The sequence below is a fragment of the Rhamphochromis sp. 'chilingali' genome (assembly GCF_963969265.1).
Source record: "Rhamphochromis sp. 'chilingali' genome assembly, chromosome: 2".
Taxonomy (NCBI): Eukaryota; Metazoa; Chordata; class Actinopteri; order Cichliformes; family Cichlidae; genus Rhamphochromis; species Rhamphochromis sp. 'chilingali'.
The window spans coordinates 45,388,647-45,416,215 of record NC_137930.1 but is presented as its reverse complement, the minus strand read 5'-3'; the positions used below and the strand labels follow the sequence as shown (position 1 = coordinate 45,416,215).

The following is a 27,569-nucleotide window of genomic DNA, read 5'->3' as shown; positions in this document are numbered from 1 at the left end:
CTTCCTGGAAAATATTAAACTTCAGATCCCAGTTCAAATAAAACTTCCTCCTCTTTAACAATATTTAATCTGATTAATTTGTCTGTAGTTTTTTAATGAAGCTCTGTCTGCCAGCTGGTAAGCCTGCATTCTATGTGTTTTAAAAGGTTGCCAAATCACAGATTAGTAACTTGGTAGTGTTCCCAAAGCTGATTAAATTCAACAGCAAACATACTGCCTATTTTTCTAAGTAGAACATCGCTTCCGATTCCTCCAGCTACTCCAGACAAACTGAATGGTATAAAACTCAAAACTTCCCAAGAAGTGAGCTATGTATTAATTTCTCAAAAGCAGGAGCAGTATCACAATTGTGTAGACAAATGTATAGGTGTGCTCCGAGTCGAACGGACCTTAATGTGGGTGGAGGAGGTGGGTGAGCAATAAGAATGTGCTTCTTGAATTTCTGAAGATGTGACAGGATTTGTTGGCAGCAGACATGCTTATTTAGTAACCCCAATGACATTCCTGGGTTCACCCAACTCCTCTTAACATCAAAGCCAGGTTTTTATGTAGGCGTCCAGTCTAAATACCAGAGCGGATGGTTACATCAGATTCTGTGTGTCTTGCTAAAATGTCTCGTCCACTTCTGCCTATAAGGCCAGAACAAAAGGTTCTCAGGGTTAGCCTGGTTCTCTGCAAATTTAAGCCTTGGCAATTTCTAAATCACTATTTGATGAGAAATTAATCATTTGACCATTTAAAGTGTGAGTTTGAGTGTGTGAGTTATAATAACAATGTAATTTTTTTATTTTAGGAGGTACCAGTTATTCTGCCAGAAGGTACGCAAATATAGGGCTTCATCCATTGCAGAGGAGTTAAATGACTCCAGAGGTAGGAACGGTAGGGACAAGGAAAAATTGTAGACAGTTGATTCTTTCTTGTGATTTTATTGTACCACCTCCACATGGGTCAAATGTTAATGTCAAACTAGCCAAACCTTTCAGCCCACTCTCTCCTGCGAAAGGTGATTGTGGAGACCATCAAGTGTTTCCTCCTGTGCAATCCCAAACACCAAAGCTATTGTGTTCTGCAGTGAGTGGTAGGAACAAAGGAAACATGGTGTATTGCCAAGTTAAAAAAAATAAAATCAAACAAAATCAAACTGCGTCAGGCAACGAAAAGCAGGAGAGATATTTTCAGAGAAGAAAAGGACAGGAGCAACGAATGGACTGATTTCTGCACTGCTGAGAGTGAACCCAAACGTGCCACAATTTCTCCATCCGTACAGTTTGTCCAGTCTAACTACGTAAAGCAGTTACTACAGTAAGAAGCCTGGATACCTTTACACAAATAACTCACAGCTATACTAGATAGTTTAACTTTGTAGTTTTGACTGAAGCAAAACCACAAAATCATTTTTCAAAAACAGTTAATCTTCTAACTGTAGATTAACAGACTTTATTCACAACCCCATCAATCCACCTACCCACGCTGCTGCCACTGTACCAGGCAGCAGTACTGACACCATAATTACTATCACTGCAACTGTGGTGCTGCTCAAAGATGGAGCACACAAGTCAGCTGATGTGTCTATACCGCATAAGTTTACCTGGTGCTGATGGTAGTTAACAAGCCTTAGAACATAAAACACACAACCCTACATGAATTCAAGCGGATTTGTAAAGCATTTTGTTTTTGAGGAGACTTCTTGTCAATTGGCTTCACATGAGCTTTTCCAAACATAGCTACTGATGTGTGTCACAAGATGTTCTTGACAAGGGTCCTGGATGTCAGTTTAGACTGGGGCATTTGAAGTGGTGCAGCATTGGGACTTTCTAAGAATAACTAACTGTGGAGAGGAAATAAATGGGCAACTTCCCTTCATTAGGCTCACTTATGAGTCCATATATAGCTGGTCACAAGGGGACTTGCAACCAAAAAGGTGGCATGTGGACAAAATGAGGACATCTATGCTTTTGCTCAAATTAAACAGTTTTATAGACTCTTTTTAATACGGCATTTGTTCATAGATCATGAATTCTATGACACTGGAAGGCTAAATTTGAGGATGTTCTAAAAGAACTCTGAAAAGCAGTTTTAAATTACTGCTATAAAAATGTGGAAACCATGACGCCATGAGTAACTTTAGATCCCAATTTTGTTGAATAACACACACTAAAAATAAATTATAGTTTGGATGTGCCTGCTGTTATGTCAGAGAACCCGATTTCAACTATAAGACCACCTCACCACCTTACCATCCCAAGAGATTTTCATTTCTTCTCTCCCTTGCATTACTGAATCTCAGCAACAACAAAATTCCTGAAATATCACAGAAGACAACTAAGTTGTCCCATTAATTTTGAACTTCTGAAAAAAAAAAAAGGGGGGGGGGGCCACTTTTAAGAATTATAACAATGTTTGGACAAACAGTTTATGCAAACTTTTTATAAAACCCCTTGAAATGATGCCCCAAAATCTGCACTTTAATCGCATATTGATTGTTTAATTTGGAATCTGCTGGAGCACAGAGAAAAACCAAAAACATTGGTACTGTGTCCCATAATTGCACTATAGACTATAAGTTCAACAAGCAGCTCAGCAAGCAGTTAATTTAACATCTGTGTTATAGCTGAGAACATCAAACACTGGAATCTGAAAACACCAAAATGGATGAAAAGCCAAGTAAAAAAAAATATGAGAAAACTAAGAAACATTTTCTAAGACGCTTCATAGCATCACTTAAACTTCAGCAGTTACATATTGCTTGCATGTAATCATGCCACATATCCCACTATATATCCTTTTACATCTTAGAAAGTCAACTATGCAGTTGAAAGTTAGAAACCCTGGAGCACTGAATGCTAAAAGCATCATACTGCTAAACACAATTCACACAACTATTACAACTGACGTTTCAAAAGCTACAACTCGCACAGAAACAGCATCGATGGATGTCCACGAGAAAGATTTGATTGAACTGCCTTGCCACATAAATGCCTGCTAATCAGCTTTAGCTCTTAAGCTAATACCAAAAGGACTGCAAAAGCACCTGTGGGAAAGGCATTTGCCATTCAGAACAACCTCACAGCTAATTGCTCATAGTCTCGTTGTAAAACAATGCAACCTCTCAGACTATAGTGGCGACCTAACCTTTCCTGTGTTCCCACACATACTGTGTGCTAAGCCTCCACAAAATACTTAAGCGTCTTTAACCAAAATCCCTGCATCTAAACTGTGGCAAACAATTAAAGAAAAATAATAAGATAAATAATACAGTAAAACACACAATTCAACAATATCACTAATAATCACTCTAAAGAAACCACACAGTCACAGCTTTTAGCACAAAAGCTTCATTATGTTTCCTTGCTGTTTGGGTTTAAATTTGATTAAGGCATGACTTTCTCAAAGGATCAAACAGGTATCCCCCCAAAGTCTGGAGACAAAGAGCCAAACAATCATGTGCAACGTGACTGCTGCGAGTGAAAAACTTTGTAGCAAAACGTGACCGGAACGGACGGCAGCAAAAGTTGAGTTAGAATCATCCTGATTACTGGACAAATCCCTGAACCATTTGTCTCTCTGAGGTTTTAATGGAAATCTAATCCATTTCCATTTTTTTAACATGTTTTCTGAGTGAATTCTGGAGTCAGTGCTTGTTTTCCTAAAAACACCCACTATTTTGCACTGTAGTGTGCATGATTAAAGACATTCTACCTCACATTATTTGATTAGACAGAAGTGGGGGGAAAAATGTCAATGTATAATGTGCGTGAAGATGACTTAAGAGGAAACTGGACTTATGCAACAGATGTGAATGCTCAATGTATGAAATGTCCATGGAAGACTGAGAAAAAAAACCCCGACATGTGTAGAACAGTAGTACATGGAATAGTTTATAACAGAAGTATTTATAACAGAAGTATTAAGATCTGAGATTAGGTCTGGAAAAGAAAGAGGAAGAGAAGGGTTACATCAAACAATAAAAGCCCATTATTGGCATCAGGGCAACTGTGGCCAGACTAGGGGGATCCACTTATCCCTCTCCTGGGAGCAGAGAGATGAATGACTTCCTCACAGGTGGACTATGAGCTTAACAGGAGGGGGGTAGCAGTGAGAGATGGTGGGGTTTAACCTGGGAGTGACGAGGTATTGGGTTACAGCTGCACCTCCGGAGAGAAACCGTGACCAGTGGCTTTCTCATCTCACAGGAAATGGATTTATTTTCTGAGCCCTTTCCATTAATCCTCCCTTGCAGACATATGCATGGGTGTGCAAAAAATTGCACAGGGGTTCGCATATACAGAGTAATGCGCATACACACCCATGTGTGAATAAAAGACTGGCGCACAGCCACTTTTACAAACATGTCATTCCAAGTTTTAGAATGTTTCCGAAGAACTAGTGACGTTTGTTAGGAATCACTACACTTCCACTGCAGGGATCAAGCTCCAGGTGAATTATTTTTTCCACCAAAAAGTCCTGAACTGAAAGTCCTTATGTGTAGGGCTGATTCTGAGTCGTGCAGTAGCCAGCTTACAACATTTTAGTCATTTCTGCAATAGCTGGTGAAAACCAGTTTACTTACTGAGGTATACTGCATAATTGTGTGTGAGAGAAACAGAGAGAAAGTTATAGCAGTAGAATGAGCAACTAAGTTATCTAAGAGGATGAGGCATTAATGAAAACAGAAAGGTAAATAAGAAAATGTTCTACTGGTATATTTTATAAACCACCCTAGAAGGTACATTTTCTTTGAGACTGTTGTAAACAAAATCAGGCTTCACAAAAACACACCATACTGATTCAGTTAGAGCATTATATTGGGTTTTATCTAAGCAGCCAGTGCCTAACACATTTAAAACTCAATTTCTTAGAGTCCATTCAAAGCACAGTCCTGTTTTAGCTAACCTTGCCCCTAGTCACTCAAGGTCGGCAGGTAGGCCTCTCAATGGGAAGAAGAAAGAAAAAAAGAAAAGAATATAAAAAACTGTTCAGGAGAAGAAGAAGAAAAAAAATCAATGTCCACTTTTTCTGCAAGCCTAGATGAGTTATACAGAAATAGACTCGGCCAGCAGCAGAGCCATGAGGCGTCTGATCTGCCTACACAGTTCACCAGGCCACATCCTCTCTGCCTCCACTCAGGGAGAAAATAGCATCAACGTGCAACACAGCCAAACATTAAGGTAGCCTGTTATTTCCACAGACATATGCACTGGTTCTCTTAAATGGGTTAGCTGCAGTTGAGTCCACCACTGTTAGATGAACTTAAATATATTAGATACATTTGTAGCCTGTATTTTCAGTTAAAGCAAATGTGTGAGTGCACATTAGATTCAAGTCAAAGTATATTTCTAAAAATCAGAAATTATTAAACTTTAAATCAATTTTAAATCAAAATACCAATACAATAATCACCTACAACATTAAAACTACCCACTTGATACATCTAGTGAAAAAACATTTTTCACTAGTCTGTGCATCAGCACATTGGTAGTGGATTGCTTGTTCCTCGCATTCCAGGGACACCTGACCAGATCAAGTGACAGCTGTATAGATTCCAGTTCATGGCCTTAAGTTTTTGTTAATTTCCCTAAAGCTGTTTTACAATGTCTTGCTGCTGCCGTAGACAGTGTGCTGGTCAAAGCAATACCAATGTCAAGGAAAACCCACATGAATGCCTGGACCCAAGGTTTCCCAGCAAAACACTGCACTGCAATAAAATATATTCAACAAACTGTGAATGAATCCTTCCCTATTTAGAATTAGCAAGTTTGGAATTATTAAAAAACAAACAAAAAATAAACATAAAGCCTAATAAAAAGTGTAATTAAAGTGCAACTAATGTTTCAATATGTGTTTCCTTCTCCCTTCTGGCCAGATTCTCATTGGAAGGATGACATCATTATCAAATTTGTCCTTCTTTGTCTCATCCAAGTTCTATTTTTATCTCTCACCTTAGCCTCCATTTAATTCTCACAACAAGCAGGAAAATAAAATGCAACACATCTTTGCCTTTCAGGTGTCCTGGTAATACTTGTAATAGACCTCACAGTCTATTCTTAGCTTACTGCAAGGACCGACTGTCAGCACATTCCTACCAGTGGCACCTGAGGATACTGGTGTAACCTTCAGAGAGCATTAAGAGAGCAGAGAGTTAGTCAAACGTGAAGAACTGTTTGAGGTAGGTGGCAGAAAATAAGATGTTTCAAATGACAAAAATGAAAGTTCAGAAATAGTTGTATTGTCCTTGTGGAAAAATGACAATTATAGAATTACAGTTAATTTAATAATAGCAATTTGTACTACATGGATTCTACACAAAATCACCCTTGAAAACGATTATACTGAGAGCAGATATAAACTAGCAATTTACAGATGTTGGCATTGGAAGTAACAGGTTTGTGCAGGGAGTCATCTTTTTAAAAATGGATCTATATCCAGGATGTAGTTGTGCTGTATTGGTATCATACCTTCATCGTACAAATTCATCTTGAACAAAATTAGCCGCATAACACGGTGCACAACCATATTATGAGTTGTTTCATAGTTTGTCCACCAGAGGGCACTCTGCAATGTTCGTGTTGGCAAAAGGTTAAGAAAGCCACAAACAAAACAACCAGCTGATCCAAACAGTGTTGGCAAGTCAACCCAGCGGTTACATTTCTTTGGAGGTGAACCTCAGGTTACGTAGAAGACAACGGCGTAGGGTACAGTGTTCCGGTTATAGTGCAAGTTACAACGTAGATCTGACACAGAAGTGAAAAAATCCAATCAGAAGGACACCTTATTTAATTCAGATGATAAATAAATGATCTACAAGAAAAACCTTTTGCCCTGGTAAGAATCTGAAAAGTCAGTGCCTCGAAAAAAAATGAAACTGTCAATAAAATAAACCTAAAGTAAGTCTAAATACCAAGTAATCGATAATGTCCCAAGCAATATCTAACAATGAAAAATCTTATGCAATTAGTAACGCAGATATCAAACTTACTCACTAAACTCCTATGACACATACCGCAACTAAATGACCCATCCAATCAATGAAAAGCACACAGAGCTGAAAATTATCTGACGTAAGAGTACAAAGACATATATTTAAAAAAAAGAAGAAAAAAAAAAGTATGTTGATTTCTTCATTGAAACCTACAGGAGGCAAAGTGTCAAAAAAAAGTTCACATTGTAAGAGTAAAGTGTTAATGTCTGTACATGCTCAGCCACATAGTGATTCACATAGTGATTCACATAGTGCCACACTATGTGAATCACTATCTGTCAAACTGCTCATGTTGGAAAACAACTGTTTGACAAACAGCAGTAAACTGATCATTACATAAGTAGACAGGTTTTAGAGAACGTCAAGTTAAAGCGTGAGCAGACCGTTTACACAGTGGCCTTTTTGACAAAAGCATGTAAATGCTATCCGTAATTGTGGTTATGCAACATATTTAATCTAAGAAACAGAGAAGCAACACCATTTTTATACACAGCAATCAAGAGTTACAAAAAAATGTTTCTTTGTTTGGAGGACACCACAAAGTGCTTCCTGTAAGTCGGTGTTGCGCAAGGTTGAGATTAAAGGCAAGCAGAAAAAGGAAAGAGGGAGGAGGGAAAGAGGAGAGGAGGGGAAAAAGACAGATGTGAACTTGAAGAGAGAACCTTGTGAATTAGTAATAAGGCTTGCCTTTCTCTTGTATTTTTGATGAGGAGGATCAAGTTTTGGGACACTTACATGCAAGCATCGGATAGACTGGAAGCGCCATGGGGAGTCTCGCAGCATTATGTGACGTGTACAGTGTCTGAAGAAGGGGTTCCGCTGTGACTGCATGGAGTCGTCATATGCTCAGGAAGCCTTAAGTAATATTTCACTTGCACAGACTGTGCTCCACTCTGTGAGCTGCATTAGGGAAACTGCTGCCCATATTTGGCCTCTCAAGGCTAAATATGTGACTCCTTAATTTTATGACTATTAATGGTTTACTGACTAGAAGACAGAACAGCATTTAAAAACAAAACATATAAATTAATAAATAAAATAAAAATTAATAAACACAAAACAGGTCAGTATACGATTTTAAATCTTTTTAGCTCATCTCTTAAGAGGAATGCTCCTGTATACATTATGTATTTAAAAACACTGGACACTGGTTTCATTTTAAACACAGTGCTAGTTTACATATGAATAGTGCTTTGTAAAAATGTGAAAACTGCAACCTAAGGGGCAAAAATTTGCACACCTGTAAAGTTCTTAAATTACATAAAATCACACAAATCAAATAATCATTACATGTAAATTTATATTAGGTGCATAAATGTTCTATATTCCTGCATTTTTATCAGTATATCCCTTCATAACCATGTGAGTAAAAGACAGTGTGAACCAAACAGACTATGGGAGGATATAGTATGAATGAAAGTGCTTGGACCAAGTGTACAAGAGCACGTTTGCCCAAGTGCAGCAGTGTGTATTTGTGTGTGGGTATGTGTGAATGTGAGGCTGTTATGCAGCCTCTGGGAGTCTGTGTCCTGGTGGAAAGTGAACCCCTCCTCCACCCATTACTATCTTTAGCTCATTTCCGTCGTGTCTTGTCACTCGTGTTCTCCTCTACAGCACTTAAATCTGGTATCTAAACCTCCGGGCCATCCAATATCCTGTACTTCCCCTGCACAGAAAGCCAGAGAGGACTGTAGAGAGGCAGGGTCTTCTGTGTTCTATGCAATCACACAAATGCACATGGCCAACATGTTGAGAATTGACAGATGTTCCTTATAAATTAACATACTATCAATACTGCACACTTATTCACATAGAAGTGTACCATACATGGCTACAAAAGAGGCACATTCCCACACAGATGGTAGGCGGCCTGTTAGTAGAGGACACCTTGTCTGTTTAAACTGGTATTGCTAACGTCTGCAGGAACACTAGAATTGGCACAAGTAACCAAATCAAACCTTCTGCTTTCGATTAACTAATAATAGGGGTGGGGGGAAAAAAATCGATACTGTGTAGTATCGTGATATTTTGTTTGCTAATAATGTATCGATACAGGGACAGCAGAAATCGATATTTTGTTACAAAAAAAGTTTTTGTGCTCTGACTTCAGAGCATGTTGATCAGCTCCTTTTTCTGAGCAAGAATCCTGACATTCCTTCACTGTCCAAATGTGTTTAACTTGTTTTTTGGCAGCAATAAACATGACAGTTTACTTATTTTAATTTAAGACATGTTTTATTTTAACTAAGTTTAAAACTTTTTTATTTAATGTAAAATTATATTTTGTTTTAATTTACTTTCAAATTCTTCAGTTGCTGAATGGGCTGCATAGTTTTCATAAATTGCATAGTTCAGAATAGCTATACCAGATGGCTGCATTCAGTTAAGTTGGACTAGACTGTAATACAAACAGTTCAGTTTGTCAACAATAAAACTGACTGAAATGAGAGAAAGACTGAGTGCGAGACTTTGATATTAGATAAAATGAATATTGATAAAGTTTACCTTTATGTACAGAATCTGAATATCGCAGATATTTAAAAAAGAAATCGCAATAATATCGTATCGTGCATTAAGTATTGTGATAATATCGTATCGTGGGATGTATGGTGATTCCCACCTCTAACTAATAAAACATTTGCCATTCATTGTATTTCTTTTACTGCTGACTGGAATCTGTTCAATGGGATGGTAAAACTCTCCATGTAATATCTTGCGCTGTATTTCCACTTAACTATAAGAGACGCAAGGAGGGACTGTGCTACATTTAAAGAAACGTAGAAATATACAGCTGCACCATGCAAGGTAGTTGCATGGTGCAGCTGTATATTTCAAACAACAAAACCAGAGGCCTCTTAGTGACCTCTCTAAAAAATGTTTTGTTGGCTTAACTTAAAAAAATTGAGGTAACAATTTCCACTCAGCTTTTTAAGTTACAAATTTTGCATATTATTAAGTAAATCTAGCAAGAAATTTTTAGGTTTGGCTAACTCAACTGGTTCAACAAACCAACATGATTTACTTTGACCTCTAAAAGCATAATTAAGTTTAAGCAACCTAATATTAATTTAGAATTCCTGGTAATATTGAGTTGACAAATTACATTAGTTGAGTTAATCTAACTTACTTTTTTACATATATCCTACTCACAATTATCCATGCAAACATAGCCATTTAAATTATTCCAACTGATGAAACAGTTTATTGCATAACATTTTCGAAGAAATACACTTCTGTGTCATACAACATAAATCAAACATTACAGCAGCCCTGTAATTATAAATGAGTGGGCAAAAACAATGTATTTCAGTACAATTCCTCCACAAACAACCTCAGCAACAAAAGAAAATGTAACATGTTTATTACCTGGACAAGGTTGAATCAGAAGCTAAAACATGCCAATTTACTTCGTTTTTCTTACTCCACAATGGTGTCTACAACTTCTGATTAACTGAACACACCATCCAATCAACAGTGTTTAGTTATTAATAGAAACAAGTAGAGCAGTGGGGCCTGATGACTGACTTTGAGAACCACTATAAAGATTTGTAAAGGTATATTAAATAAAGCAGCAAATATATATTTATAAAATCTTCCAAATAACAATAATTTTAAATCACACCCTTCTAAAATACCTCAGAAAACAAACATTGCAACGTAAGGCAATTTGTTTTTGCAAATCTGCTTATTATTAAGCATTAACTTTAACCTATCAACTTGGTAAATATCATAGAATCAAGAAAATTACAAAACATTTTAATATTTAACAACGCAACAATCCAAAGGTAAGGTTATACGCATTATGAACTCTCAAAACTACACTTGTCTAAGACTGCATAAAAAACACAAGCATCAGCACATCTGAATATTGCAGCCTAAATTACATTTGTTTTATGACAGAAGTTTGTACTTAAGAGACATTACCCGTGGGCTGGCTTTAAGCCCATCAAGTTCCAGAAACACCTGGAATACCTCTAGAGTGTTCTTTACTTGTTTGGGGTAGCTCAGATTGAGAGCGTATATACAGTGGGGCAAAAAAGTATTTAGTCAGCCACCGATTGTGCAAGTTCCCCCACCTAAAATGATGACAGAGGTCAGTAATTTGCACCAGAGGTACACTTCAACTGTGAGAGACAGAATGTGAAAAAAAAAATCCATGAATCCACATGGTAGGATTTGTAAAGAATTTATTCGTAAATCAGGGTGGAAAATAAGTATTTGGTCAATAACAAAAATACAACTCAATACTTTGTAACATAACCTTTGTTGGCAATAACAGAGGTCAAACGTTTACTATAGGTCTTTACCAGGTTTGCACACACAGTAGCTGGTATTTTGGCCCATTCCTCCATGCAGATCTTCTCGAGAGCAGCGATGTTTTGGGGCTGTCGCCGAGCAACACGGACTTTCAACTCCCGCCACAGATTTTCTATGGGGTTGAGGTCTGGAGACTGGCTAGGCCACTCCAGGAGTTTCAAATGCTTCTTACGGAGCCACTCCTTTGTTGCCCGGGCGGTGTGTTTTGGATCATTGTCATGTTGGAAGACCCAGCCTCGTTTCATCTTCAAAGTTCTCACTGATGGAAGGAGGTTTTGGCTCAAAATCTCACGATACATGGCCCCATTCATTCTGTCCTTAACACGGATCAGTCGTCCTGTCCCCTTGGCAGAAAAACAGCCCCATAGCATGATGTTTCCACCCCCATGCTTCACAGTAGGTATGGTGTTCTTGGGATGCAACTCAGTATTCTTCTTCCTCCAAACACGATGAGTTGAGTTTATACCAAAAAGTTCTACTTTGGTTTCATCTGACCACATGACATTCTCCCAATCCTCTGCTGTATCATCCATGTGCTCTCTGGCAAACTTCAGACGGGCCTGGACATGCACTGGCTTCAGCAGCGGAACACGTCTGGCACTGCGGGATTTGATTCCCTGCCGTTGTAGTGTGTTACTGATGGTGACCTTTGTTACTTTGGTCCCAGCTCTCTGCAGGTCATTCACCAGGTCCCCCCGTGTGGTTCTGGGATCTTTGCTCACCGTTCTCATGATCATTTTGACCCCACGGGATGAGATCTTGCGTGGAGCCCCAGATCGAGGGAGATTATCAGTGGTCTTGTATGTCTTCCATTTTCTGATGATTGCTCCCACAGTTGATTTTTTCACACCAAGCTGCTTGCCTATTGTAGATTCACTCTTCCCAGTCTGGTGCAGGTCTACAATACTTTTCCTGGTGTCCTTCGAAAGCTCTTTGGTCTTGGCCATGGCGGAGTTTGGAGTCTGACTGTTTGAGGCTGTGGACAGGTGTCTTTTATACAGAAAAGCTTCTTACAGAAGACGTTACAGGTCTGTGAGAGCCAGAGATTTTCCTTGTTTGAGGTGACCAAATACTTATTTTCCACCCTAATTTACGAATAAATTCTTTACAAATCCTACCATGTGGATTCATGGATTTTTTTTTCACATTCTGTCTCTCACAGTTGAAGTGTACCTCTGGTGCAAATTACTGACCTCTGTCATCATTTTAAGTGGGGGAATTTGCACAATCGGTAGCTGACTAAATACTTTTTTGCCCCACTGTAAGTCCCATCATTAAGGCACACGCTCTGGGCACATCAAGGTCTTCCAGGACAGCTGTTCCTTCAATCACAATTTTAGCGACGGCTGGAAGAGACACTGCTGCATGTCTGGTGACTACGATCTTTACCACTTCTTCTGGGAACTGTTCTTCACCATCCTGGCAAGTAGGTTAAAAAGAAACATGTCGGTATTTTATGTGCTATTTAAAAATATAACACAAAACAATGTGATATTTACCTACCAGCTGTTCTCTGAAGAGATCCTCTTCTTTCTCTTTCAGATACACCATCAGGCAACGGATTGCGACCTCTCTTCTTGTTTCCACCGAACTCTGGAGAATAAAAAAAGTTTACTAGGCGAAAAGTCAAACATATTACATTTATAGGACTAGCGTTTTGCTAATTATTGATTTCATTTTTGTTTTTAACAAATACCCCTCCTTAAATCGCTACCTTATCGTGGTGGAGGGGTTTGTGTGTCACAGGGATCCCAGGGGCTATGTTGTCTGGGGGCTTTTGCCCCCTGGTAGGGTCTCCCATGGCAAATTGGCCCTGGGTGAGGTACCAGACAAAGAGCGATTCATAAGACCCTTATGAAAAGGACATCGAGGGAACAGTTTACCCTGCCCGGGATAGGGTTACCGGGGCCCCGCCCTGGAGCCAGGCCCGGGGAGGGTGCCCGAGGGCGAGCGTCTGGTGGCCGGGCCTTAGTCCATGGGGCCCGGCCGGGCACAGCCCGAAGAGGAGACATGGGCCCATCCTCCCGCAGGCCCACCACCCGCAGGAGGCGCCATAGGGGTCGGGTGCATTGTGTGCCGGGTGGCGGCCAGGAGCGGAGGCCCTGGCGGACTGACCCCCGGCTGCCAAGACTGGCAATAGGGACATGGAATGTCACCTCTCTGGTGGGGAAGGTGCCTGAGTTAGTGCGTGAGGTTGAGAGGTACCGCCTAGATATAGTCGGGCTCACCTCTACACATGGCTTGGGCTCTGGAACCAGTCTCCTGGAGAGGGGCTGGACTCTGTCTCAGTCTGGAGTTGCCCCTGGTGAGAGGCGGCAGGCTGGGGTGGGTATCCTAATATCCCCTCGGCTTGCTGCCGGTACGTTGGGGTTTTTCCCGGTGGACGAGAGGGTTTGTTCCCTGCGCCTTAGGGTCGGGGAACGGGTCCTGACTGTCATCTGCGCTTATGCGCCGAGTGGCAGTTCAGAGTACCCAGCCTTCTTAGAGTCCCTTGGGGGGGGGGGGGGGGGGGTGCTGGAGGGTGCTCGACCTGGAGACTCTGTTGTCCTGCTGGGAGACTTCAATGCTCACGTGGGTAACGACAGCGAGACCTGGAGGGGCGTGATTGGGAGGAACGGCCTCCCTGATCTGAACCCGAGCGGTGCTCTGTTATTGGACTTCTGTGCTAATCACAGTTTGGCCATAACGAACACCCTGTTCGAACATAAGAGTGTCCATAAGTGCACGTGGCACCAGGATGCTCTAGGCCGTAGGTCGATGATCGATTTTGTAATCGTATCAGCAGACCTGCGACCATATGTTCTGGACACTCGGGTAAAGAGAGGGGCTGAGCTGTCAACTGATCAACTGATCACCACCTGGTGGTGAGTTGGATCAGGTGGCGGGGGAAGACGCTGGACAGACCTGGTGCACCTAAACGCGTAGTGAGGGTGTGCTGGGAACGTCTAGCAGAGGCCCCAGTCCGCGAGATCTTCAACGCACACCTCCGGCAGAGCTTCAACAGCATTCCGAGGGAGACTGGGGACATTGAGTCCGAATGGACCATGTTCAGCGTCTCCATTGCCGAAGCTGCTGCATTGAGCTGCGGCCGCAAGGTGGTTGGTGCCTGCCGTGGTGGTAATCCCCGAACCAAATGGTGGACACCAGAGGTGAAGGGAGCCACCAGGCTGAAGAAGGAGTCCTATCGGGCTTGGTTAGCCTGTGGGACTCCGGAGGCAGCCGACAGGTATCGACAGGCCAAGCGGAATGCGGCTCGGGCAGTGGCTGAAGCAAAAACTCGGGTGTGGGAGGAGTTCGGAGAGGCCATGGAAAAAGACTTTCGGACTGCCTCGAAGAGATTCTGGCAAACCGTCAGACGTCTCAGGAGGGGAAAGCGGTGCTCTACCTGCACTGTGTATAGTGCTGGCGGAGCGCTGCTGACGTCGACTGAGAAAATTGTCAGGCGGTGGAAGGAATACTTCGAGGACCTCCTTAATCCCACTGACACGTCTTCCGAGGAGGAAGCAGAGTCTGGGGATGAGGGGAATGACCCGCCAATTTCCGGGGGCGAGGTCACTGAGGCAGTTAAACAACTCCTTGGTGGCAGAGCCCCTGGTGTTGATGAGGTCCGCCCCGAGTTCCTGAAGGCTCTGGACGTTGTAGGGCTGTCCTGGTTGACACGCCTCTGCAATGTTGCGTGGAGATCAGGGGCAGTACCTGTGGACTGGCAGACCGGGGTGGTGGTCCCCATCTTCAAGAAAGGGGACCGGAGGGTGTGTTCCAACTACAGGGGGATCACACTCCTCAGCCTCCCTGGGAAAGTCTATGCCAGGGTGCTGGAAAGGAGAGTTCGTCCGTTAGTCGAACCTCGGATACAGGAGGAACAATGCGGTTTTCGTCCTGGTCGCGGAACACTGGACCAGCTCTTTATCCTCTCCAGGATACTTGAGGGTGCATGGGAGTTTGCCCAACCAGTCTACATGTGTTTTGTGGACTTGGAGAAGGCATTCGACCGTGTCCCTCGGGGTGTCCTGTGGGAGGTGTTGCGGGAATATGGGGTGTCTGGCCCATTGCTACGGGCCATTCGATCCCTATACAACCGTTGCAAGAGCTTGGTTCGCATTGCCGGCAATAAGTCGGACTCGTTCCCGGTGGGTGATGGGCTCCGCCAGGGCTGCCCTTTGTCTCCGGTTCTGTTCATAATTTTTATGGACAGGATTTCTAGGCGCAGCCAAGTGGCGGAGGGCTTTCGCTTTGGTGGCCTCAGAATCTCATCTCTGATTTTTGCAGATGATGTGGTTCTGTTGGCTTCATCGGGTGAGGGCCTCCAGCTCGCACTGGAGCGGTTCGCAGCCGAGTGTGAAGCAGCGGGAATGAGGATCAGCACCTCCAAATCTGAGGCCATGGTTCTCAGCCGGAAAAGGGTGGAGTGCCCACTCCGGGTCGGGGATGAGTTCCTGCCCCAAGTGGAGGAGTTCAAGTATCTCGGGGTCTTGTTCGCGAGTGATGGGAGAAGGGAGCCGGAGATCGACAGACGGATTGGGGCTGCAGCTGCAGTAATGCGGACGCTGCACCGGTCCGTCGTGGTGAAGAGGGAGCTGAGTGTAAAAGCGAAGCTCTCAATTTACCGGTCGATCTACGTCCCTACCCTCACCTATGGCCACGAGCTGTGGGTAGTGACCGAAAGAACGAGATCGCGGATACAAGCGGCAGAAATGAGCTTCCTCCGAAGGGTGGCTGGCCTCTCCCTTAGAGATAGGGTGAGAAGTTCGGCCATCCGGGAGGGGCTCAGAGTAGAGCAGCTGCTGCTCCACATCGAAAGGAGCCAGCTGAGGTGGTTCGGGCATCTGACAAGGATGCCCCCTGGGCGCCTCCTGGGTGAGGTGTTCCAGGCATGTCCCACCGGGACCCAGGACACGCTGGAGAGATTATATCTCTCGGCTGGCCTGGGAACGCCTTGGTATTCCCCCGGATAAGCTGGAGGAGGTGGCTGGGGAGAGGGAGGTCTGGGCCTCTTTGCTTAGGCTGCTGCCCCCGCGACCCGGCCCCGGACAAAGCGGATGAAAATGGATGGATGGATGGATGAATTTTTAACAAATAAACAATTTAATTTTTATAACTTTAATTTAATCTGTTACATACTGCCCTGCTTTCAATGCACCCTTTGCTAGCAGTAGGATAAGGTGAGTGAAAGTAAATATAACCTAGATTTGGAGACTATTTCAAACAGTTTTTGTTGAGTTCTATGGATTCAACTATAATAGTTATATGTGAGATATGTGATGCAGAACTGGAAAAAGCCACCTGTGGACAAGTCTTGTAATGATGTGATTAAAACATTAAAAGCTCCTATCTACCCTCTTTAATGTATTTGTGTAACTTGTCTTCCTCATAAACGTTTATTGTGCAGTTGATGAAGATACTTGTAACACTCCAAATTATTACCTCAGTTTTTTCTCCTCACATTATTTGTAATATGACCCATACTTACCTTAATGTATTGTCAAGTTACATGTGACATGGAAAGTACCTATTTAAATTTACCCACCTCAGTTTGCAATTATGTGACCAAAAGTTACATTAATGTCTTTTCATCTCACTTATGAGGTGCAAAATACTTATGCATCTGAGTTTTACTTTTTCCTCTTCAATCTGAGTTTCCAAGTTACAAATACATCACTATATCCTTGACTCTTACAACAAAGAAAACAGACAAATATATTTTGAGTGATGTTTTCTTTAGCAAATTTTTACTCTGTCCACCTCTGATGTTCACTTTTTCACTCTTCAGTAAAAGATAGCCAACAATGCTCCTGAGATAATGAATTAGATAATTAACTTTTAAGGTGTGTAAGATTATCAATTATATTCTTGCAACATGTTCCTGATGCGCTCAATCTTAATTTTTGCAGCACCGCCTTTTGAAGAGACCAGGGACATTATTCTTGTGGAATACTGGTCCAGTTTTGCCATGAATGTTGTTTCCAAGTTAACAGTGGTGATCCTTTGGAATTCATCATTTATCTGTAAAAAATAAAAAAAAGACATAATTAAAAGCACAATGTGTTAATGTAATGCACAATGTCACAATTATAAGTTATCCTATAAATTATTTAATAAAATCACCTGTGCTGCATCAAAAAGCGCAGGCCATCTACTTCTGAAGTCATTCACAGGTGGTGCCAGATTAACAACTTCCTGTCTGCGATTCGAGAATGTTTTGGCCATTTTTTCACTGATGATCCGATAGTTGTTCCTCTTCTTCACTTCATCAAGAAGTTCCAATCTTTCCTTTTCCAAGCTTTCCTCTGTTTCTCCTTGTGGGTGAGGTGGCAAATAGTTCACCTCAGCCTTTCTTGGCTTTTTGAGATTCTTTGAAGGTGTCTTCTCATGTGCTTGCTTTCTTTTGAGAGAGTTCACATCCAGCTCAGGGCACCCAAGCCCTCTGAGTTTACTTCTGTAATTGCCCATTTTATATTTCAGTCTTTGTTGCCATCCATAGCATCCATTATAGGATCCCGGTTCTTTAAGGCAAGGATGTTGTTGAACAAGTGCTTCAGCTACATCTGCTAATTGTGCAGATGTTGGGTAGGCAACATACTGAAAGATCGTTTCAGCCAGTTTCTCAAGGATGTCTGGAAGAAGTGGAGTAAAGTTAAGTTTAGTTCCATCCTTTTTGAAAGTTTCATTTCCTGAAGCAAGTAAAAGCTCTGTGTCATAAGCAAAGCGAGGAACAGAAAAATTGGTAGGCCAGCGCTGTAAACGCCGACTCAAATGTTCAGGTGAGGAAAGAATGACTGTATCCTGAGATCCAGATGAGCAACTGGTGCCACAGGACACACTTGATGTCTCTGAGACTGATGTCTCTGAAATTGCTGAAGCATTGACCAAGGTCTCTGATGCAGATTTGAAGGAACTGTCTACATCACTAAATGTCAGAGTAATTGTGAGAGGTTCAATAATCTGAACCACCTTAAGTGTGTCCTTGTCCTTGATATCACCTGTTGATGTCAGAGAAAAATATTCTTCTCCAAAGTCAGCATCCTTATAGTGCAAAGTAAACTTCCCATCAATCTCAAAAGTCTCTTTCACAATAGATTCAAGTTCTTCCACTGTTCCAGGGATTCCATGTGGTAAGTCCAGTTTTCGAATGTTATGCTCTTTGAGTATGATCCGAAGTTTAGCAGGATGAGACATTGAGGTACCTATATAAAAAGGAAAACAAAAAAACAAAACAGAATTTAGCTTCTGAATTTTACTCGTGGTGGAATATACCTCCTACCTCCTTGATAAATGGGTTCGCAAGCTATTCCATGTTTTAAATGAGCAGTAACAATCCCAGTATAGACAAGGCATAAATAGTTCACCTTGGCTATGTCTAAGCCTGTAATGCTTTAAGAGCTGATTCCTTCTTGGTGTTTCAAATTTGCAAATTTTGCAAGTCCAGTGCATTTTGAAATTTATTGCAACTTTTGGTAATGCAAAGACTTATCGAGGCTTTTGAGTAAACAAGTTATTTTAAGTATAAAACCTTCTCTAAAACACTACAATGAAACACTGAAAAGATGAATCCAAAAATAATAAAATAAATCTACAGACTGTAGTTTAAAATTGGAAAAATTGTGTCATATCCATATGTGTGAGAGAATTTTCTTTTTAATTATTTGAAGACCACTGTTGACATGCCACAATACCACACTTCACATTATGCTTACAATTACAGAAGGTAACGAAAGCAATTCGTGTGCACACACACAATTTTGTTTTTTCTTGCTAGGTCAACTAACTTTAACCTCAGGCATATTTCACATTCGAGCTTAAAATATCAATACATTTGATAGAAATACTTTTACTCACATAAATACTCTGGCATAAATTCCCCACATTTCACTCTGTCAGTAATTAGTTACCTCACCCAAGACCGTCGAAACACAAATTTACTCTGACACCATGATAAAAATGCAGGCAGCTGCTGACTGGTTAATTTGAACATATACAGGTTCAAATTGAACATGCTCTGCTGTCTGCAAGGTCTATCAGCTAACCAAATGCACCCTGACAAGTGACAAACTTTAAGTATAAGTGGAAAAATTGACAATGTACTCTCATATTTGCGAGGAACGTTTGCTAGCTAAAAGAAAGCTAGCTAACAACTTTAGCATAGTAAAGTTGCTAAAGTTAAACTATGATTAAAACCATCAAATTTAAAGTGTACAAATATAACTTGTAATTAATCTATTTAGAATTCAATGCTTAGTTAACTCACCGAATACAGTCTAGGTGAAACACACCTCTACTCCCACAAAGTGATAAGAATGAAGACAACTGCTACGCCTGTGATGATACGAACATATGCTACGGGGTTACCCTCTGCTGTATGCATGGTCTCATACACATCTATGGCTAACCAAGGTAACCACCAGAGTGACAGATTTAATTGACAGATTTCATTAATAACAGGGAAAAAATACAAATGCTTTTACTTTTATAGAGTAACAACTAGCATAACACAGAGTGTCAATTCACATCATGTAGCTGCCATTGTCAGACTAAACTTACGCAGTGAATTCCTGTAACTAGTACATATTTATAAAAGAGTATAAAACAAGAAACTTACCAGGTAGTGGTGCCAACCTCTGTTTTTTTCCGTTTCTTCTTTTTTTATGGCAGTTGTAATTATTTTTTCGTTATGGTCCAGTTATGGGCAGTTCAAACACGAAGGATGTTCCAACTCACTTTTACATGTTACACAAACTTAATATTTTCTTTTGTTGATTGATGACAAAAGTATTTTGTTCAATATACTAAAACATTTAAGTTAAGGAGGTGTTTATTAATTTCTGTGTTGCACTGACTTTTAACATTGATTAGTCAACTCACTGAAACGTGTACATGTAGACAACTTACTTTTTTAAGTAGAAAAATGCTTTTTTGTTAAGTTCTATCTACAAACACCATGAATATTTTTTAGAGTGTGTGGTTTCCAGACAAATATGAGACCCAGTCCCTGAACAAATTCCACGTTTAGTCGGAAACGTAATGGATAAAGTTACCATGTTAGAAACAGAACTTTGAAACAAGATGTTCATACTTATAGCCTCCTCAATCATACAGAGACAACCAGCAGATGGCAGCTGATGATGATTAGATACATCATTTTGTGAAACTGGTGTGTCTATCAAAGTTTTTTAATGTCAGCTGATAGTTGCTACAAAACAGAGAATGGCCCAGATTCTGACTGAATTTTTGCTCAAAACCTTATCCTGCTAGTGCTGCTAGCTCAGCGCTCAGAATTAGTCATGTAAAAGAGGAAGACGAAACAGCTGATGCCCCAGGAGAGTGATCATGTCATTACTGACACCTGCACTTCCATACAAACATCCTGAAGGTAATCATGCAGAATTGTATAGTTTTGTAAGCACTTTTGCAAAACTACAAACATTTTCACCAGTTAAAAAAAATATTTCGAAAGAGGGGAAAACAACAATGTTATTCAAGTGTGAATAACATTGTTGTTTTCCCCTTAAACACTTGAATGTTTGCAGCTCAGTCAGATTCTCTCCAGGGAACTAATACACACTCAGAATAAAAGCAAACCAAAGTGAATACTAGCAGGTTTAAAGGCCATTAGTCAAAAAAGCTAATAAAGCATAAGTGATAAGAGGAGATGGCCCTAAATTATAGACAGGGAGGTTACCAATGGTAGCAGGAAGGCCAGAGTATAGCAACCTTCCCATGGGGCCACCCATGTAGCCACCTCAGGCAACTTGCATGTCCCAGTCATTTTCTCTCACTCTCTCACTCTCGTTCTCTCTATTTTCGTTTTTACTTGGGCCCATTAGGGCGATGAAGGGGAAACATGGACACAGAGCGGAAGGGAAATCTCTCTGAGGACATCTACAACAGTGAGAGACCAAAGAAACTAACCAGAAGGGAAGACGAGAGGAAAAGAGGACAAGGCAGAGGGGGAGGAAAGATGAGGTTTCTAAGAGATTGCTATCAGGAGATGAGAGCTGACAGGAGGAGTAGCACTGAGGGCTCCCTGCTCTGAACCAATTTAAACAGGAATGGCCCTCTCTCACACACACACACACACACACACACACACACACACACACACACACACACACACACACACACACACACACACACACACACACACACACACACACACACACACACAAACGACTGGGAAATCACTAGCACATTCACACGCTGTAAATGCTCATTCAATGCTCATAAATATGCACATGCATTCATGCAAAGACAACCTGCAGAAGCCACTGAAAAGTGATGATATATTATAATAAGTCAGAAGCTGTGTCTGTGTGTGACATTCATTCATCTTGCCATTTTTGGCAACGATAAAACTGACGTACATGTATAAATTTTGGGTGACATCATGGTGCAGTGATTAAAACTAGTGCATAATAATGCATGCAATGGATTCAGAGGATTGAGGAAGAGTCATTCTTGGATTCTAGTCTAGAAATTAAATTTCCTGCCTTTAAACTATTCTGTTTGAAATCCACATCCAATTCTCACAATAATCTAAAGCCTCGATTTAAAATCAAGCACTGTGCAGTCTTTGACGTAACAGTGGATGAGGTATTTTGCCGCACAATCAAATCAAAATCAGTCGGTCTCAGTTCTGTGAAAATGTGCATTACTACTCATCTTCATTAACATTTCTTCCCATTTATGCAGAATTGAGGAATCCTAAGACAAACATTAAAGAGGAGACTTTGGCCCATGATTTTCACGCTTATCAAACTGGTATGCATCCATCACAATCAGGAAGCCTCCATCTAATCTACAGTTTATTTTTAATCATGATATTAACCTACTTTGTCTACTTACAGTATTTGTGTACACTGCACCATTATACTACAGCCTGTTTATGAACAGTTTACAGTCATTCTAATCGTAAACACAAAGCAAAAATAAATAAAACAATGATATACATCACAGCATCCTTAACATCCGCTGAAGCAAGTTTTAGAAAAGCTTCAGGATTTCAAAACTAAACACTGGTCTGCACTGCCACCTGGTGGTGATATGCGCATCCCCTCCAAATGATACAAGTATGAATTAGTTTAAGTCGTCTATAAAATGTTCTCATAGACACTATAAGAACATTTTTCATCAGTATCTTGAGTAGTAGTTAAATATTGCTGTTTCTGTATTTCAATATGTTTGTGTTTCAAGTCATTTTTATGCACACACTAAATAATAATCTACATAGACACCCAACTAAATATCCTACGGTTTAGATGTGTTGAAATCTGCATTAGCTTACCATGTTGCCATGGACAGACTGTCCCAGCTGTATGACATGTGGCTCAGTTGATCTGGTGTCTTTTACTGCTGGACTGACCTGGCAACAAAACATGTAATTAAGCAGCAAGCACTGTGCCTTCCAAACAAAGTACGATCTTTAAATGTTTACATCTGCTGTTTATATCAAAATGGCAAATGTCTAAAAAAATGTTTAATAGCACAGAGTTTTGATGGTCTGTTAGTATTAATGAAGTGAAACAAGACTGACCTGAATGGCTGTAGGCTGTGGGTGATGAAGGTGTGGTCCCCTGGGATGAATGTCAGACAGGTGGGGTGGGGGATCTGGTGTCGACCTCCGGCTGTGTTGAAGTAAGACATCCTGATATGACCTGCTGTCAAAGTTAGTCTTCCACAGCAGCACCTAAGCAACCAAGATGCAACCACATGACCCAAATTCAGCACATTTTCCAACAGTAAAGATATGACCTCGAATGATTTGGGTAATTCATTGTTCAGTCATCGTGCAGAACCTGACTGTCAGCTCCTCCTGAGGCAAAGACATCTCCAGCCCTGGAAAAGGCCACAGTGATCACAGCACCCTAATAAAATATATTAAAGAATGTCAAAGACTACAATCAAACACTATGAAGAACTAATAAAATGGACATTTCTTTAAGCATCACCTTGTGCCCATGAAGAGTGTAGATCAGACGCCCTTCCAACAGGTCCAATATCTTAATAGTGCCATCATTCGAACCACTTATCACATAGTTGTTGGATGGGTGGAAGGAAAAACTGTTGATTCCTGCACTATGAACTGATCCAATTGTACAAAAAATAAGCCACAACCACAAAAATACACATATAAAATTGAATTTTAAATGAAAACTTAAATCAGGTGAATTAATTGTATACCTAGTAATCTAGAAATGCAATTAAAGTCTTAACTGTAGGATATTTTAGACACTTGTTTATACAAGATGAAAGACAAAAAAAAAAGCATTATCGTACCACGATAATGCTGAATAAGCTTGTTGGTCCGTAAATCCCAGATTTTCAAAGTACTGTCAGCTCCTGACGATGCAATACAGGTACCACTGGAGTTGAAATCAACAAATGTTGCTGATCTGGGGTTTAAAAAACAAAAACAAAAAAAGAAGTCAATCAGTGGCCATGAATAGGAGAGCAAAAATAGGCGAGTTAGTTTTCACATCAAATTACATCTAATGATGTTCTGGCCTTTCACCACTTTACAATCCAGCTTCTAAATTTTCAAACACAACCAATACCCTCAAATCGGGATATCTCTTCATTAAGAAAAATATGCAGCTTAATACATTTTTGAAAAGTGTATGCGCAAAATTCATCAAAGAGAAAATGTGACTGTATTAACACAACAAATTGAATTTTGAATTTCAAGTAACTGATGCACAAAACTTATATGAAACATATTGAGAAAAGAGAACACTAGATCAGTTTTTGGAGAGATTTTACCCTCCACAGTCGGTCAAACAGTTGATGCAGTGTTTGGTAGATGTGTCCCAAAGCCGGACAGTCCGGTCATCCCCACAGGAAGCTATGATTCTGCCATCCGGAGAAAATCTACAGGAAATAAACACACAACGATAATACAGAAAAAGTTCAAATCCACTTTTTGCAGTACTGTGCTGTTTCACACTCATATAGTTAAAAACACTCAGTTGATCAGTGAGTTGTTTATACAGTTATGATCAGACGTTTGCTCAATGTTTTTCCTCAATACTCTCAATTCTGGGTTTTTAATGTCTGCTTTGAACTATTCTTTTTCCAGGGTGGAATGATTGTACAGCAAACAGATTAAATTAAGGCAAAAAAACAGAACTGGGTATACATTTATTTTGGATTCATTTTTAAGTGTACAGAAGTACACATACAGGCTTAAATATATACACCTAATCACTTAAATATTTTAATAAGGGGATGCTGAAGGTTCTACAATGTTTTCTAACTTAAAAAGACCAAAACCTATTAACTTACCTATTAACTACAACTGGACTTTTTTGACAGCACTTATTGAACTGATCAATATTAAGAACAATGGGAAAAGTCCAAGTTAAGATCCAATGAGAATGTCATGGATCCATTTCTACACAACTGCAGATTCCAAAATCCTTAGTTCAAACAATTTTGCACAAGCATGGTGGTGGTATCATCCTGCTATGGGGTCATTTTGCTGCCGGCTGTACTCTTAGACTGCAAAAAGTAGATAAAAGTAAAAAATGAAGGAGGGCTACCTCCAATTTCTGCAACTCCGCAATTAGGTATTCCAACAGGAAAATGATTGCAAACACACAACAAAGCTTGTTTTAGAATGGATAAAGCAGGCCAACATTAAGTCACGACCTCACACTACTGAAAAGTTGTCACCTTCCCCTAAAAATCCAGGTCTGTGCCAAAAAACAAGCAATTTAAATGAACTCAGGAAGAGTGGTGAAACATCTTTGTTGATGACTACCAAAAATATCTGGTTGATGTGCAACTTTCTGAATGACATTCAAATAAATATTGGTCTTCTCTAACCCTGAGTGGATTGGGAAAAAGAACAGTTCAAAGAAATCACTAAAAGACTAAAAGGTTTGCTGAGATTTATGCCAATGAGCTGTATGTAAACTTTTAATCACAACTCTATGTAACATATTAACTTCTTTGACTATATTGGAAATTCAAACGAGCTCAAACATACAAACCAAATGTCAAGTAAGTTATAACACAACTGCATGAAAATAGACTATAGGGATTTATGTGGTCTTTGGTACCTAGCACAGCGCACCCAGTTAGTGTGCTGATTGAGGGAGTAGATGAAGCACTGCCGGTGAACACTCCACACTTTAACAGACTTGTCATCTGATGCTGTCACCAGTCTCTGGCCATCATGGGAGAAGGCAACACTGCGTACAGCAGCTGTGTGGGCTTTGAACACTGTCGACTCGCCTTTCCTATGAGATGCACAGAAAATAACTAAATACAGCCATTTTATTTTTGTTGCCAAATCTCTGCAAGACATTAATTTATACACCAAACTGCATGTTATTGGACCGAGTTTTAATTCACAGGTTAAACATGTCTTGGATAAAGTGACTGATGCTTACATTGAAGGTGTCCACAGTCTGACTGTTCTGTCCTTGGAAGAAGAAGCCACCAGATTGCTAGATGGAGAGAATTGCACCCCAGTGATCACATCCTGGTGCCCAACAAATTGAAAGGCCCTCGCTTTGGGAGCCAAATTCCATATCATCAAGTTTTTATCTAATGACCCTGAGGCTGGAGGGACAAAAGGTAACAAAGACACATGGAGACATTTCAAACAAAAAGTGAAATGAAACTCCCGTCAGTACAATCAGTACAGATGGCCTTTGTTAGAGAAATAATGCAAAAACATAGGAAAAATTGGACACGTTCAGGTTAAATGTCCACCCATTAAAACAGCCCTTTTTGGAACACAGGATAGGTGGTTTCAATATTACTTGCCTAGTTCTAAAAAAATAGCTTAAATCTGTTCATTTTAGTTAAAATATTATCAATAAAAATTTGAAATACCTAGCAATGTCAACATGCTCTTTCTCTTTTTTTATAACGTTATTTCAAGGTCAAAAGAATGACACAAGACTAGAGCAAATATATGCATGATGTTAAAAGCATGTCTGCATTTGAAAAGTAAGGGTTACCCAGTTGTTTGCGGTTCGGATTGAAGTCTGCACAAGTGACAGCATCTTTGTGTCCCTTAAAGTGCCTCTCCAACGTAGGATCCTCCTTCAATTACAAAGCTCAATTAGTGTAGAAAAATCTGCGTGCATTGTTTTAAAAAAAAATCATCTTGACAGGAAAGTAGGCTGTGTAAACAATAAATAATTTCTAACTTCTTCGAACTAGGAAAACTCAGCGATTATAGTAAAACATTTGACTTTGATTTTCGAATGACACTCTGGCGTTGCTCTGCTTCATGAACACTTTCACTCTTTTCGTGTCGTTAGGGACAACTTGCTCAGACTCAAGTCTACTGCTGGATAAGCGTGGTAGTCTTTACTTCCCTGCTTTGCTGCGTGGTCGTCCGACACTACAAACATTACGCTTGGCGAAGCTGAAGAAAGGCAGGTGTAAGCGATGCTTTAATAAGTTAATATAGAGGACCCCGTGTGACAGCCCAATCAGTAAATCCTCTTAGCAGACGTAGCTAAAAGAAACTTGCCGACTCGGCTAATATTAGCGCCATATGACGTTATGTACACAAAGTTTAGCACATTTCTTTTAACGCAAGTTTTAAAACAAATATACTTACCATAACAGACGCCATTGTGTGTGTTGAGTAAAAATGCTAAAGTTGTCTGAAGGAAATTTGAACTAACCCGCTCATCTGCACCTCCATGACTGTCAACACAGCACTGCGCGTCCAGCAACTCGTTCAGACCTGGCCTATCGAACTCAGATATAATAGCTCAACACTTTTTTTCAGTAAGCTGAATTCACGTCGTACTTTATGGTTTCCGAGGTCAAAAATAAACAATGAGTTTCGTTAAACGCATAACAGAATTGAACCTTTCATCTGCAGCGTTAAGCTAAAACGAAAACAAAAAACAACCCGTGTTCTGTAGCAAAGACTGGTGTTGCATTCATGACACATGTTAAAATAGTAAACGTATAAATCTTCACTGGAAACCATCTTTACAAGATAATACTTATGCACAAAAACCATTCACAAATACAGAAAAATCACTCAAAGTGAACAAAATAGTATTGCTGAATTATTCTATTCAAACTCTGGTGTCATATTAAGGATTTAAGGGCTTACTGTAATTACGTGTCGTACAAATATAAAAAACGAGCATAGCATATTGTGTTAAACAACAAAGAGGAAAGACTGCGTAAAAATATCGGGTAGAACATACCAAATTCATAAACCACGGAAATATTCTGCAAACTGTATGTGTTGTGCTTTTGACCTAAAAAAAAACGAGACCTGAACGCGCCATGTCATGGG

At 40.4% G+C, this 27,569-nt stretch overlaps 1 protein-coding gene across 2 annotated transcripts in view; it reads right to left on the bottom strand.

The window, feature by feature from the left end:
- Positions 1-27,182, bottom strand: part of poc1b (POC1 centriolar protein B) — a 50,889-nt gene extending 23,707 nt beyond the window's left edge. The window contains exons 1-12 of one of the 2 annotated variants that reach the window (XM_080864538.1): positions 26,871-27,182; positions 26,260-26,344; positions 25,684-25,855; positions 25,351-25,530; positions 24,050-24,157; positions 23,567-23,682; positions 23,239-23,372; positions 23,086-23,154; positions 22,824-22,976; positions 22,575-22,652; positions 12,800-12,889; positions 12,506-12,715 (exon numbers count right to left, since the gene is read on the bottom strand). In XM_080864538.1, coding sequence (XP_080720664.1) covers positions 12,536-12,715; positions 12,800-12,889; positions 22,575-22,652; positions 22,824-22,976; positions 23,086-23,154; positions 23,239-23,372; positions 23,567-23,682; positions 24,050-24,157; positions 25,351-25,530; positions 25,684-25,855; positions 26,260-26,344; positions 26,871-26,885 — 1,380 coding nt within the window. In that variant the 5' untranslated portion in view covers positions 26,886-27,182 and the 3' untranslated portion in view covers positions 12,506-12,535. Of the gene's footprint in view, positions 1-12,505; positions 12,716-12,799; positions 12,890-22,574; positions 22,653-22,823; positions 22,977-23,085; positions 23,155-23,238; positions 23,373-23,566; positions 23,683-24,049; positions 24,158-25,350; positions 25,531-25,683; positions 25,856-26,259; positions 26,345-26,870 lie in introns of those variants that run through there. The other variant, XM_080864537.1, reaches the window with a different exon arrangement.
- Between the last annotated feature and the right edge of the window lie 387 nt (positions 27,183-27,569).